General features: G+C 44.3%; 1 protein-coding gene across 5 annotated transcripts in view; it reads left to right on the top strand.

Moving 5' to 3' along the window:
• dab2ipb (DAB2 interacting protein b) overlaps nucleotides 1-13811 on the top strand; it is a 141111-nt gene that overhangs the window by 18205 nt on the left and 109095 nt on the right. For 2 of the 5 annotated variants that reach the window (XM_053853987.1, XM_053853988.1), the window contains exon 1: nucleotides 3549-3751. The exons of the other annotated variants lie outside the window; for them this stretch is intronic. In XM_053853987.1, the coding sequence (XP_053709962.1) occupies nucleotides 3730-3751 (22 nt within the window). In that variant the 5' untranslated portion in view covers nucleotides 3549-3729. Of the gene's footprint in view, nucleotides 1-3548; nucleotides 3752-13811 lie in introns of those variants that run through there. 5 annotated transcript variants of the gene reach the window in all.

Genomic DNA, 13811 nt, shown 5'->3' on the forward strand with positions numbered 1-13811 from the left:
TAATAATAAACATCTAATTCATACTTTTTTTTAACGTTCCACGTCTCTCCTGACAAACATAGACCTCACACACAAGTATTAAAACTTGTTTAATACACTTTATTTAACATTCTATGTATTTATTATACAATATATTTTCGACCAAATTATGTAAATATCCGATTTTTTTCAGTATATTTCCCGCTTAAATCGCTTGCTCATAAATATGCAAGCCAGTTCATTACATATTATAATTTCCTACTTCAAGTCTACAATCCGCCACCAGAGGACGCTGTTGAACCTCAATTGCCCCTTCATACTCGACAGATAAATAGATTTATACGAGTGACTTCTTCAGTGAACATCGACTAACAGAACGGCATGTTTAGTTTCATCAATACAGTAATAATGATAATCGACTGGTAATACTTGTGAGATGACGGGGCATGTGTTCTACTATGTACTAGGTGCGTTAAATGAACTCGGCGCTTTAATTCCGAGGTTATTACGTCACATTTAATCATCACAACCAACACCAGCTCCCAGTTTCGAAGCGATACTCGCTTCTACCAAAAGAGGGCGTCACAAAATCTCGAAAAACGTGTTATTTAAATAAAGGTTCCGTTCTCTCATCGTGTGATGAATAAGTTCGCCTGAAGTTAAATTTCATTCACGCATGTTTGGGATTAAATGTAAGACACATTAATATTGGAGGCTATACATAATAGCGCATTAAATTAAATAAACTAAATGTTTGGGAGTGAATAGATATAAAAGAACACATCCAACATCCAAGTCTGAGGCCATGGTTCTCGACCGGAATAAGGTGGTTTGCTCTCTCCGGGTCGGTGGAGAGTTCTTGCCTCAAGTGGCGGAGTTTAAGTATCTCGGGGTCTTGTTCTCCAGTGAGGGAAAAGGGGAGCGTGAGATTGATAGACGGGTTGGTGCAGCGGCAGCAGTGATGCGGTCGCTGTATCGGACCGTCTAGTGAAGAGGGAGCTGAGTCACAAGACGAAGCTCTGGATTTACCGATCGATCTACGTTCCCACCCTCACCTATGGTCACGAGCTTTGGGTAATGACCGAAAGGATGAGATCGCGGATACAAGCGGCTGAGATGAGTTTCCTCCGCAGGGTGGCTGGGCGCACCCTTAGAGATAGGGTGAGGAGTCCGGTCATCCGGGAGGAGCTCGGGGTGGAGCCGCTGCTCCTCCACATCGAGAGGAACCAGCTGAGGTGGCTCGGGCATCTGATCCGGATGCCCCTGGACGCCTCCCTGGGGAGGTGTTCCGGGCATGTCCTACCGGGAGGAGACCCCGGGGAAGACCCAGGACTCGCTGGAGAGATTATGTCTCCGGTCTGGCCTGGGAACGCCTCGGGATCCCCCGGGAGGAGCTGGAGGACGTTTGTGCGGACCGGGAAGTTTGGGCTTCCTTGCTCCGAATGCTGCCTCCGCGACCCGACCCCGGATAAGCGGCAGAAGAAGGTAAAGGTGAAGGTGAAGGTGAAGAACACGTATCTGTTGATCAAGAAGAAAAAGTAAAAATGTGGATAAAGCCGGTTATTTGTAAAAATATTCAATTGCTGTCATGTATCACTTTCATCTCACTAAAACAGGTTATAACCTAATCATCCGTGATGACATTGTTACAGTCAGTGATGCAAAAAAAAAAAAAAACTTGCACATTTAAATGATTTTAAGACTCAGTCAGTTTTATTCATCTCCCCCTCGAGTGTCTCTGAGCAGAGCTGAGCGCCAAACTTGTGTAGATGAGTCAACATCTCTTCTTCCCTCTCTGAAGAACTTGTGAGCTCAGCTTCAGCAAGCACAGAAAGTTTTTGCTGTTTTTTTTTTTTTTCATGGTAGAATTGGGATTTTTCAAATCTTGCTCCGCTAAACCCGCTGGGGTTTACGGCGTCCTATTTTCCTTTTAGACGATTGACTTTTATTTGCTCGGGAGGCTCGCCCCGTTGATGGGATTAACTCCAGCTGGATGAATGTCCGGAGGTGCAACGTCTCATTGTGGACTCCTGTATTCAATAAGTCTTCATTAAAAATGACAAATAAAAATAAGAAAGATGCTAAATGAAACCTCAGAAAGACATTTTGGATCCCAACATTTTTGGTACTTTCAATCACTCACAGAAGATCAGTCAGTGGAGGGACACCCTGGACAGATCTCCACTCTGCCACAGCACACACACACTCATCCAGAGTCTATCAATCCGTTTGACTGGGAACCGTAAAAGTCCTCACAAGCAAATGTGATGTGTTCATTTCAAATGCGGACATGTCTCCATCCTCACCAGGGACAGAACGTTCCCCTCCCCCGTACTGCTCTGGCAGAGCAAACACTTGAAACGTCTCCAGCTGGATCAGAGACGGTTTAGCAGCTTACACTTTAATATCGCTAACATTCAGAGCATTTGTAAGACGCTTACAGTGCATCGCCCATCACCGAGCAATCATGGCGGCTCACGAGAACATGTGGACTGGTCCTGGGAACGAGGTGGTGACGTAAACCTGCTGCTGGTTCTTACTCAATTAGTTCTGGGTCTGTCCACTTCTGCGCCTTCTGCGCAATCAGCTCATTCCTCAGCAGTTTTTGAGGCAGGTTTGAGGGAGCAGTGTAGGGTTTTAGATGTTCTTCGGACTGTTGTACTCTCAGAGGAGAACTTTGTACTGTGGAAATACCTGTATATATCCGGCATCCACTTGACATTACATGACAAGCGAAGCTGACTAAATGCCTCTATGTTTATATTTATTATTTATTCTTTTTTTATCTTGCATGTTTGTTTGAGTTTCAAGTTACATACTCTTTCTGTTTCGTTATTACTCTTTTTTTTGAGCAGGAGTTGTGGTTGTAACTACAAACAATGTCCCCCCTGATAAATATAGTGATTGAGATGAACTTCAGAATCTATATATATCTATTACAAGAATGATATATATGACATCAGACTATATATATATATATATTTATATATATATACATACAGATATATACACATATATATCTGTATGTAAGTAAAGTGGGTGAGAGATGAACATCAGAATCTAAGACACAGTTTGACGGACGCGGGCTGCAGAACTTGGTTATTATAATTGGGTTTACATTTGGTTTACAGTCCTTTTTAAGGTTAGCAAGTTGTTTTGGATGGTTAAGTTAAGGGCGAGAGGCTGGGGAAAGGGTTGTGGTAATTAAATGAAGATAAAACGGCGATAGTGGTGCAAGTGCGAGTGTGAATTCATGCTAACCGCGCCAAAATTATGCAGAGCAATGTATGGTGTAGCTGACAACTTTGACTCGCAATAAAGCATAATGATGGGATGTAAGTTCAGTCTCTATTCTCTGTTTTTCATGACTGTTATTCACTTGACCCGAAAATCACTAATTTAATATGTACAGCAACTCTGCATTCATAAGTGGTGGAACTTGAAAATGACAACTTGGGGTGAACTGGTGTGTTCCAACGGCCGCCCATCCAGAAAGCTCTCCCTCCCTCCCACTCTCGCTTGCTGCCCTCACAACATGGAAACTCTCCTCCCTCCTGTCTCATCCTTCACTCTGTAGTTCCCTCCAAAGAGGCAGGACAAGCGGCTCTGTCAGACCGATGTAACTCTGCAGTAGAAGCCTGAGCTGGTAGGCTGCGGGGTGCAGGGTCGCTACAGGAGTACTGGGCTCACTTCAGGAGTTGTTCTGGAAAAGTTTGGATATGAGGGTTGCTGCTGTCCTGTGAGTGCATCATGGAGCCGGACGCACAACATGGTGAGTGGAAGGAAAAAGTTGTTTCGCAGACTCACAGAGTCACGTGTTTTTTTCTCTGTGACAAGTCTGACACTGGAGTCTCAGTGGGCAGATGAATGAGCCTTTTAATTCACAAGAGGCTTCATTTGGTGTGGATTTGTTTGATGAGCATATAAGTGCCTTTAGAATGGAGTCATTATCTGGCGAGAGTGTGAGTCGGGGGTGTTGCATTTCAGCTCGAACACATCCAGATCATTTGACGGTGGCTGTGAGTCCTGCGATTTAAGTGTGGGTGTTGAGACGAGCCCGAAATAAAACGGAGCACAGCACATCCAGAGTGGTGACGGTGGGAGAATCGTCAGGACAGAAAGAAAGGATGTTTTGTCCATCATCGCTGATGGGAAGAAGCGGTAAAGGAGTCCACAGAGAACATTCTCCTGATGCGAGCGCTGGGCATTCTGCCACGGCTGAGGATACGAGGCGCAGAAAAGTACGCTCAGATGTCTCCTCCTTGTGGCGTTGAGGTCATAAAAACTTGGAATACTGCTTTGAATTGAGATTCTGACCTACATTGAAGGGACACAGAGTGAGGGGGGTTCAGAATAAATAGTCAGGAGGGTAATAAGATGATACGTCTTTAATCACTCTCTTGCCCTGGCAAAGAGGCCAGAGGAAGTTCACGGTGTCTCCGGCTCACAGGCATCAATTTTCACTCTCTCAGACACACACAGATGCAGCATTAGCTCGGCCTAGTGAGTTAGCAAAGACTTTAAAGTGAGAATAGGATGGGATATATTCTTGGAAATTCAGCACACATTCACCTTCACCTGTCTTGATCATCCTCCCCAGTCACACCGATCGCCTTCATCTGTCCTTAAGTTGTACTAACTATCAACCTGATTGTTGTTTCCTCTTGGTCCCGCTCTGCATCTCCTCTCCACTGACCTAAACCATCCTGGTTCCTTAGCTTTGCCTCCAGTCCTCTCCAAACTGTACATGCTCCTACATGAATCTAATGCTATATTGCTCTCACCTAGCAGAGTCACCTAGCTTCTTTCTATTTGAAGCTTCCGCTTTGGGCTTTTTCTGAATTGCTTTGTGGCATTTTAGGCAAATAAGACGCCTAAAATGCGGGGAAATATTGAAGCTGTGTCAATATTTGCAGATGAGGTGGAAGCCATGGCAGACAAAGTTGTTGCTGCTGACAGTCCCACCATAAACAACAACGTTGACGCCCAGACATTGTCAATGACTGTGGTTACATGCAGAGTGTATCTTGACAAAGACAATTGCTAGTCTGAATGCGTCATGTTCTCCCAGTTTACATGCAGTAGAGTGAAAACCAAACTATGAGTAGTACACCTCCACGACCAGGAGTGGCGACGTGAGCTGGCGATATGACCGTAGAGGAACAACAACTGAAGTTGACAGGTAGCGAGGCGCCTTCTCAGACTGTTATATTGACGTCTGTAGACAGGGATCGTGCTGACTGATCGGCTGGTTCACTGTGGAGGTTCAGAATCAGTGTGTCGGAGCGATGGTTCAACACCATTACCATGATGGAGTTATCATCAACGTCAAACACGCTTCCTTCCTGCAGATATGTGGATTAAAGAAGCAGGTTTCTGAATGAAATTCCTTATTCAGGACACAAGAATGATAGACATCAAGTCACTATAGCACAGAGCCTGCATGAGACCCGACTCACTTAGCAACCATGCTAACGCTTACTACCATGGTGGTTATGTCGTCTCCTAAAACCAACAAATCAGGTCCTCTAAACTTCTTGTGGGAACTAACAAACAAAACGCTGTGCGTGAATTTGGCTGAAAAAAAAACCTAGACACCTGTATACCAGCATTGTCGCGAGTTACAGCTCAGGTTTGTGATGTCTTCACCACAGACATTGGCTAAGACCTAACACACTGGATCAGGTTGCACACACAACTTCTCTGTGATCAGTCTCGAAGTTTGTTCACTTTCGCTGTGGAGCTGAAGCTAGCGAAGCCATGGTCAAGCTACTTGGCTACATGCTAGCTTAGTCCAGCTTTTAACTGCATTATCCAGGTCGTGTAGTCCAACTAAGAGAAGTTGGCATTATTTGTAGTAGTCAGACTATGCAATTTAGCATAATAATTCATGTTTCCGAGCCGTCTTGTACATATGCTCAATGTTGGTAGAGAGGTGAGGATGAGCATCTCCAGTGGATCAGATAAACATCTGTTAAAGTTGCATGACTCACAATGGCCACCACCTGGTGACATCATAGTATACAAATTAGATGGGTGGATTTTCTCCCATCCCAAACGTGGGGTCATCCTGAGGGTGCTTCTCTTTTCCAGCATGCTTTCATCTCTAACATTTCACTGAAAAAAAACTCAATGGGTTAAGAGGTGGTTCAAGTCCCTACAACGATCAGTAGAGTGTACAAGTCAACAAAACATTGAAATCTAACCCTATGGTAAGTGGGGAGTTTGGCACTCTTGTCTAAAAATGAGGGAGTCTGGAATGAAGAGTGTCAATAGGGAGGCCACTCATTGGCTTTTGTAAGAGGTTTGCATTTGGAGAGTGCTGAAGAACGCAAAGGCTTTTTAAGTTCGGTCTCAGGAATAAAGAATAACAAGTCACCCGTACCGATTTGTGATAGATACTGAGGTGAAGTTGCTTCATGTGTGCATTTGCTGATGTTCAGAGTTAAAAGTTGACGGACGTGACGTTGGTTACCGAGTGGAATGCAGTTACCTCATATGTTTCGCCGCCTGTGGGCCGACAGTAAATCTAAGACGTTTTTTTTTTTTTTTTCTCTTACACTCCAACATTCCTCCCAAACTCCCAGAAACTCTTCAAAAGTAGCACACCTCCAAACACAAAAGATGGGGAGCAGGACAACACGGACTCTCCATTGACATGTAAATAAGCCTGTGTGCTTTTGTCCTCATTTGGAAAGTGGGATTCCAGCATGTTATGTGTTTGTGCATTCTTGATTAGGCTGCAGCTTAGAGTCTGATTTGGTTGGAAAAAAAACAGTCAGCATTTCTTTGGTTTTCCACACTCTGGTGAATAATAGCTTCTGACTGAAATTCCCAGATTTCATCCAGATGAATTTGAGGGCTTGTGGGCGAAACACTGCTGCAGGCTGCTTTGTCTTGGAGCTGTGGAGCTGGCGAAAGAAGAAACATCATCAGACGGATGGCGGCGGGTGGGCGACTTGTGTATTCTTGAGACTAGAATAAAACTTGATAGAGAGAAAGTTACAACTCTCGAGCTACTATGGAGCGGCGCAGAGTAGTAAAATCAATACGAAGATAAAAGCTGGAGTAGCTTCTGTTTTATCGTTGGTAATGATGAGGCACAACATTCCTTCTCATGTATACTCTATATGACTTGCTGATGACAATTTGGCGTCAGATATTTGAGGTCAAACACACGGAAAGTCAGAGATCCATAAAAATAAAGAGGAGAGTGTAGCCAAGGTGGAACCAGTGACGACAACAGATATAGGAAGAAAGATGCAAGAGGCAACACACTCCGAGCGAAAGATTAAATGCCGAGTTTTTTCAGCAGCCGGTTTGGATTTTATATATTTTTGTACCTCAACAGTCATCATGTTTCCATGATATTTGAGAATATTATTGCTTTTACATTTGCGCATGCATCAGCTGCCTCAGCTGAAAACTTTTATGACAATAGACGCAACATTATCTTTTCTTCAAAACTAGTTGAATGTGGAGCGTGTACACAGTTCTCGGCCATCGAGTCCGCTCCGGTCTGACAGTAGTTCCCTGGTCAACTTTGCTTTGTTGCTGCAAGCAACCCGTGGGTGAGTATCGCATTCCTTGGGTGAATGTGCGTACAGCTCCACCCATCGATGAGGAGGAGACAGTTAGACTGAGCATGCTGAATCAAACAATCGCATGCAAAAGTGGTGAGGTTTTCTCAAAAGTTTTCATGACACAGCAATGCCATCACGTCACATGCAATGCAAGCAGTTATTTATCTTGAATGCAATACCCACAAACACTGTGGAGCAATTCAACTGCACATATTTGAAAGTCGTAAACTGTTGGTGAATGAAGAATCTGGGACGGAAACTATCAATGTATCACAATCTGCATCTACTTGATGCTCTAAAATACCTGTTGAGTGCATTTGTAAATTATTAATGAACGTTCCACGATATTACTGTAATTACCATTCTTACATTACAGTAAGCAGGTCATGCTGCAATAAAACAGGAACACCACTTACTGGATTAGCTCAGCTCCAAAAACCTGAGTCAGCATTTTTAGGTTCAGTCACTCTGCACAAGAGGAAAAGTAGGTCTGAAACGTATGAAGATCTGAGTTTTCACTTCGGATGTTTGTATCATAGTCTTCATTTAAAATTGATTTTCAAAAAGCGTTTTTTTTTCAGCAATGACATGGTCGAAGGCAACTGTACGAGACAACTATTACAGACCTGAAAACAGTGTTCTAGTTTCAGCAAAACAGCAAACATTATTTTAGTAGTTTTCAATGAAAAGTAGCATGATAAATACTTCAAACTGTTCAGAAAATTTGAAAAACTGACAAAAATTTTGGATAAAATAAATATAATAAAACCATGTTTAAATATCATAAAATAAAAATAATATATTTTATTTAAACTCCAAAGATGATGTAAGTAAAGTGTAAATGAAAGTATTGCCATAGAATGTTTCAATTTTCAAAACTGCTTCAACAGGTGCTTTCATGAACAGTTTTTACTGTTGGGGGGGCAACATCACTTTATCATCTTTTCTTTTCAAGAACTTCTCCATAGTTAGTAGCTATCACAGATTCGCAGCTGTCAAGTCAATTCAGTGACACATTACTGCCACCATATGTGGCTAATGCATTAAAACTGAGCATCTCACGGCCCTAGCGGCCCAAAGGTGTAAAACAAAAAAACTTTTAGCGGCCCTCTAGGAGGCGCTCGCGGCCAAACCAAGGGCCCCGGCTTACTGATGACAATTTGACGTCAGCTATTTGAGGCCAAACGCCCAGAAAGTCAGCTATCCATAAAAGTAAAGAGGAGAGTGTAGGCAAGGTGGAACCAGTGATGACAACAGATATAGGATGAAAGAGATCATAAATACTTTGATTTTGAGCAAATATTTTTTCTAGAATGATGACGTATTCCTAATGTTGCTGCGGGACATTGATGTCTGTAGTTAACAGGAGCAGCAGCTGAGATTCGGTGTTCCAGACTTGGGTGAGGGGGGATGTTAGAGTTAGAGTCATTTTGGCCATTTGAATCTTAAGTTTCTGTCACAGGTGAGAGCAGAAACTGCTCTCTATAATGAGCAAAAAGAAAAAGAAATAATGTGTTCCAAGCCTTAAAATAGGCTTTTGTAGGAGTGAATGTAGAGTGTCTGCTGCAGGTGCGCTGTTCCTCTATGTGTGTGGCCGCTGCATGTGGGAGGGGTTGCCGAGTGAGTGAGGTCTCTCCAGAAGTGAAGAGGTGCCCGGTGCGTGTCCAGCTCTGAATGTGCGCTTCTGTGGAGTTTGGCTGTGACAAAGTCATAAACCAAGTAGCGCTCTGTCCCAGACTCGCCTCATCCCTGTCCCAGCTCCAGCTGACAACAGGACATCAAACCCTGGAGTGAGCGCTCCAGCATCGGAGGAGGTGTCGAGAGAGTACCTCCCCAGTGACACTCGACCACGGTCCAGTGTGGAGACAGGAAAGGTTTTACACCTCAATATGAAGAAAAAACAGTCAGTAAATGTAGCTAACGGGACACGTCTGCATACAGAGGCTGCGTTACACACAATAACAAAGGGCATTGTGTGTCAGCTGATCAGTCAGCGCACGTTATTTTTTTCCAGCTTTTTTCGGGGGGCGTTCGAGTTCTGGATTTTCGTTTACAAAAAATCTCGAAATTTTTGTTTGAACTGCGATTTGTTCGAAGTTCGGGACGTTTGAAAACCGAGGTACTATTGTAAGACCTTTCGCATGGTGCAACTCAGTCCAGTTTCTGTCTCTTGCCCATGGTGTTGGGATGAAATCCCCAGCCCAAGCATTTTACAGCAGGAAGCCCCATGGGGGATATACCACATGAAAAGTTCATCAAACACTGTAAACGAGTGGGACAACGGGGGATATAAATAACACTTTTGAAGCGGAGCTCAGCAACAGCCTTGGAGGGTTGAGTCACGGCCAGAAGGAACCATGGCAGGACTCCACTTGGCAGCGTTTGTCGGTGAGCCTCCCTGATGAGAGCTTGTCAGTCAACACTGAAGAGGCGGCGGAAGGAGATATCAGTGAAAAATGACATTGAGAGGGATTAAAAAATGGTGCTGCTGAATTGAAATGCAAATGGGGCGACGTGGCGAATGCCAAGTTGATGTTTGCTGGTGACGTGTGGGCGGAAGTGTGTGTTTGAGAGCGTGCGACGGACAGGCCGCTCAGCCAAACCGCCACCTCCAGTTTGTAGTAACGTCACAACACATTTCTGTCTGGACTGTGCTTGTTTCACATCTGTACAGAGTTTTACGTTAATATGTCTGTCCCACACTGAGAAGAGCGCCGGCGGCAGCTTGAGAAAATGAGGTGAGAGAAATGGAAAAAAAAAAAAAAAGCGAAGCTTGGAAAGTGATTACATGTAGGGAACCAGTTGAGAGTGGTGGATACTTGCCGACTTAAGCCTTTTCCGTGGAGATACTTATCAGACGGCGATGCTAGCGAGAAGTATCTCCGTCTTAATCAGCGGTTTTGTTTACCTCCCTTATGTGGTTTCCCCACATGCAGATTTGAGATGATCCACCAGGGTATTAACCCCTGGGAAAGCGCCGACTCTTAACAAGAGACTGTTTTTTTTATTGTTTTTCCAAATGACTGTTGCGCGAGATGGTCACTGCACTGCCTCAGGGCCACATCTGGCCCTCTTGCTGTCCTTGTTTACCCTCCCATGAGAGCTGAGTTTTACTTTGTTCATGCACTGTAGAGAATGATCAGTTTGTGAGGGGACGCGATGATCCCTCGAGCTGAAAAGCTTGCAGTGACACAGCGCTTCAAACTGAGTTGTGTTTTGGGGTTTTCCATCATCTTATTACCTTTGCCAAGGAGGCTGAGTCTTGCATGTTTAAAAAGGCTCACATCCCATTCTGGGCAACTCTGGCTTCAATCTGAACCAGTCATTCAAGATAAGTTGCATGTTCTCCCTCAGCAACCCATCCTCACTCCTGCGGTGCCAAAAAACAAGTGGACATTTGTGCCCAATGCCGAAGTCAACCTTCTGCGTTGCATGCTGACGCATGGGTGTTTCAATGGAGTAAAAACCGTATTCCTTCCCCACGTGGCATAAACCACCGTCAACCTGACACAGTGTGTCACTCGAGGCACTTTATTTACCTGGCGACTTGTTGTCATATATAGTAGATAGTCATAAGACGTATCCATGAAGCATGGTAAAAAAACTAAAACTAAAAATAAACAATTTTTTTTATTGTAGGAAGAATAAAAGTCGAATCTAATCTAAATTGCCTTTTTCAAATCTTTGAAGTCTTCAAGTCCAGTCCCTACTTATCTGAACCATCAATTCAACATCTTTCACCACATGCCAAGTGGATCATTTAATATGATTTAAGTTCAACGCTAACCACAGGGGCGGCTCTAAATAAAGGATCAGGATACTTCAGCGGGTGCTATTTTTTAACTTCAAAACCAGACTGTCAGTTGCATAGTATAGTTATGTTTGGACCACCAGGGCAAGGCAGTTTTCAGATAAATTCCCTCTTGGATCTCGTCCACAAAAAGCACCAGATGGAATGGTCGGCATGGCCACCGCCTGACTGTATGACACAAGAGCTTTAGTCTTCTCTTCTCTGTGACAGATGCAACAAGTGTGTCTTCACTTCTTCAACGCTGACATCTGGAGGGATGAGTCCTGAGACAAATTTCCCTTTTCTGACTGAGCAATTGAAAGAAAACCCACACATTTCATGGAGTGAGTTGTGGTAATGTACATATTTACTTTGAAAGCAGCGAGACAGACAACTGAATTCAAGCTCAATCTGCAAAGTTCTGCCTCTACCACAGACATTTTTCCCATCTTTTCCATGTTCATCCCTCCCTTGGAGCAACCCTCTGCATCTCTGCAGTCTTTCATTTCAACCTGTTGATGTTTCTTTCTTTGCTTGCCTCTTCCCAGCCTCAAAGACAGATCAAATGTGAAAATAATCTCAATAGCAGGCAGTGAGGGATTACTGACGGCGGTACACAAAAGGGAGATAAAAGTGGAGGCGTGTCAGACTTGTCAATGGGAGTGAGACCTCACTGCTTCACTTTTGTGTTCTTTTGTAACTCAATAGTCCACATTCCAAAGGATTCACTCCCTGGGCTGCTTCGTGCGTTGGAGTCTGTCTAGTGCTTTCATTGCCACGACCGTTGTGACGCATTCAAACTTACGTTTATGTTTATCTAAAAGTAAGTTGCTTGAATGAATTGAGATTGAGGCTAACAATATCACATTTGGTGTCTATAGTTGAGCAAACATGGATAATTCCACCGTTCAGTACAATATTTTCCACGTCGCCAAACATACGATGATGTGCAGTCGCTAACAAAAGCTTCATCACTGATGGTGCCGTTGCTGCCTTGTCATTATGGAGGACCATCAACAGCGCATTTGGGATTGTGGCTTATTTGTCCGAGCTGGTCACAGTCGGGTTCATTTGGAAGTCATAAGACTGAAGCCTCTAATTACATAAAATGATACGTTGTATCCTCGGTTTTATTCTTGGAAGCAGAACGTGAAGCCCAAATCTAGGAGACGTGTATGTAGCATGGTTTGGTCACAAGGATGAATGAGACATGGGTTTTATTGTTGTAAAGAGGAACCTAGCTAGTGTGTCTGCAGGTATGTGCTGAATGCATGAGTGGTCTTTGTCTTTTACCGTCTCTCTCAGAAAGACTCTTTCTACCGTCGCCACTCGCAATGACAACCTCAGTGTCTTCATCTTTGACTATTCTAGCTCAGACACCTGAGTCCCTAAAAGTACATACTGTCAGTGACCACGATTGTACTATAAAACCTCTCTTTTTGTCATGTCGCTGCTCTGACGTTACAGTTGTCCCCACCCTGCCTGCACTCTCTTCTTCACCTCCCCTCTGTCCATCACTCTGGATGACTGACACCAAATACTTTTGTGAATTTGTGAGCTGTATTTAATTTAACATCATCGTCCCTCACTCGAGTCAAAATCAAATCCAGTCTCCACATAATTGACATCTTAAGTTAGTCTTTTTTACGGAGTTGTGGTCAGCCAAAAATGATAGGTTGAGAGACCATGGCATAGGTGACGCAGCCTCACAGTGAGTCGTTCAAGCTATGACTGCAGCTCCAGGCAACTCCACGCCCATTCAGTGAAGAGTTTGTATCCTTTCCAGGTGAATTTCTTACTCTATGGTGTGTTCAGGTGTGAATGTGTCTGAGGGTGGTTTCACACTGCGGGTTCTGTTTCGGGTGGCCTGAGTCCGATTTGCCCCCTGCTGTGCAGCCTTGCACCTCTGCGTCTCAGGCGATGCCCCTTTTTTTCTGCTCAGTTGGCGGTGCTCTGCACAAAAAAGCTGCGAGACCACAGCAGTGAAAACAGTTACTGCAGCATTATTCTTTTGAGCAAATCTGTCTGTCAAGAAAATCAGGTGTTTATCAGCCTGATATAGGCGAAAACACAGGAGAAACATCCACACACACCGCGGTGTCCCGGACCGCCGCACTGCACTCCCATTCCACCACTTTCCTGCAGATGAAACGCCACACCTCAGTGTTCAGGGAGTTTGAAAAGTTGCTATTGAACGATGTTGCCCGGCCAGACAGCGATCAGACCCTTTACTACCCGGCATCTATCATGTTTGTGTGGAGTCGCGCTGTACACATAGTTTCCGCTATCTAGTGCCAAGTTGCCTGAGGTGAGAAGCTCACCCCACAAGGAGAGTTTCCCAAGACAAGGTGCAGCTCTCCCAGTCCGCGGCCAAAACACGACCCGCTTGTGTTCACATCTCGGACTTCTGAGTTGAATGCGCTTTGTCTCGTGACAGACGCAGTGTGAAACCGCCCTAC

Source organism: Synchiropus splendidus, chromosome 1 (assembly GCF_027744825.2).
Source record: "Synchiropus splendidus isolate RoL2022-P1 chromosome 1, RoL_Sspl_1.0, whole genome shotgun sequence".
Classification (NCBI taxonomy): Eukaryota; Metazoa; Chordata; class Actinopteri; order Syngnathiformes; family Callionymidae; genus Synchiropus; species Synchiropus splendidus.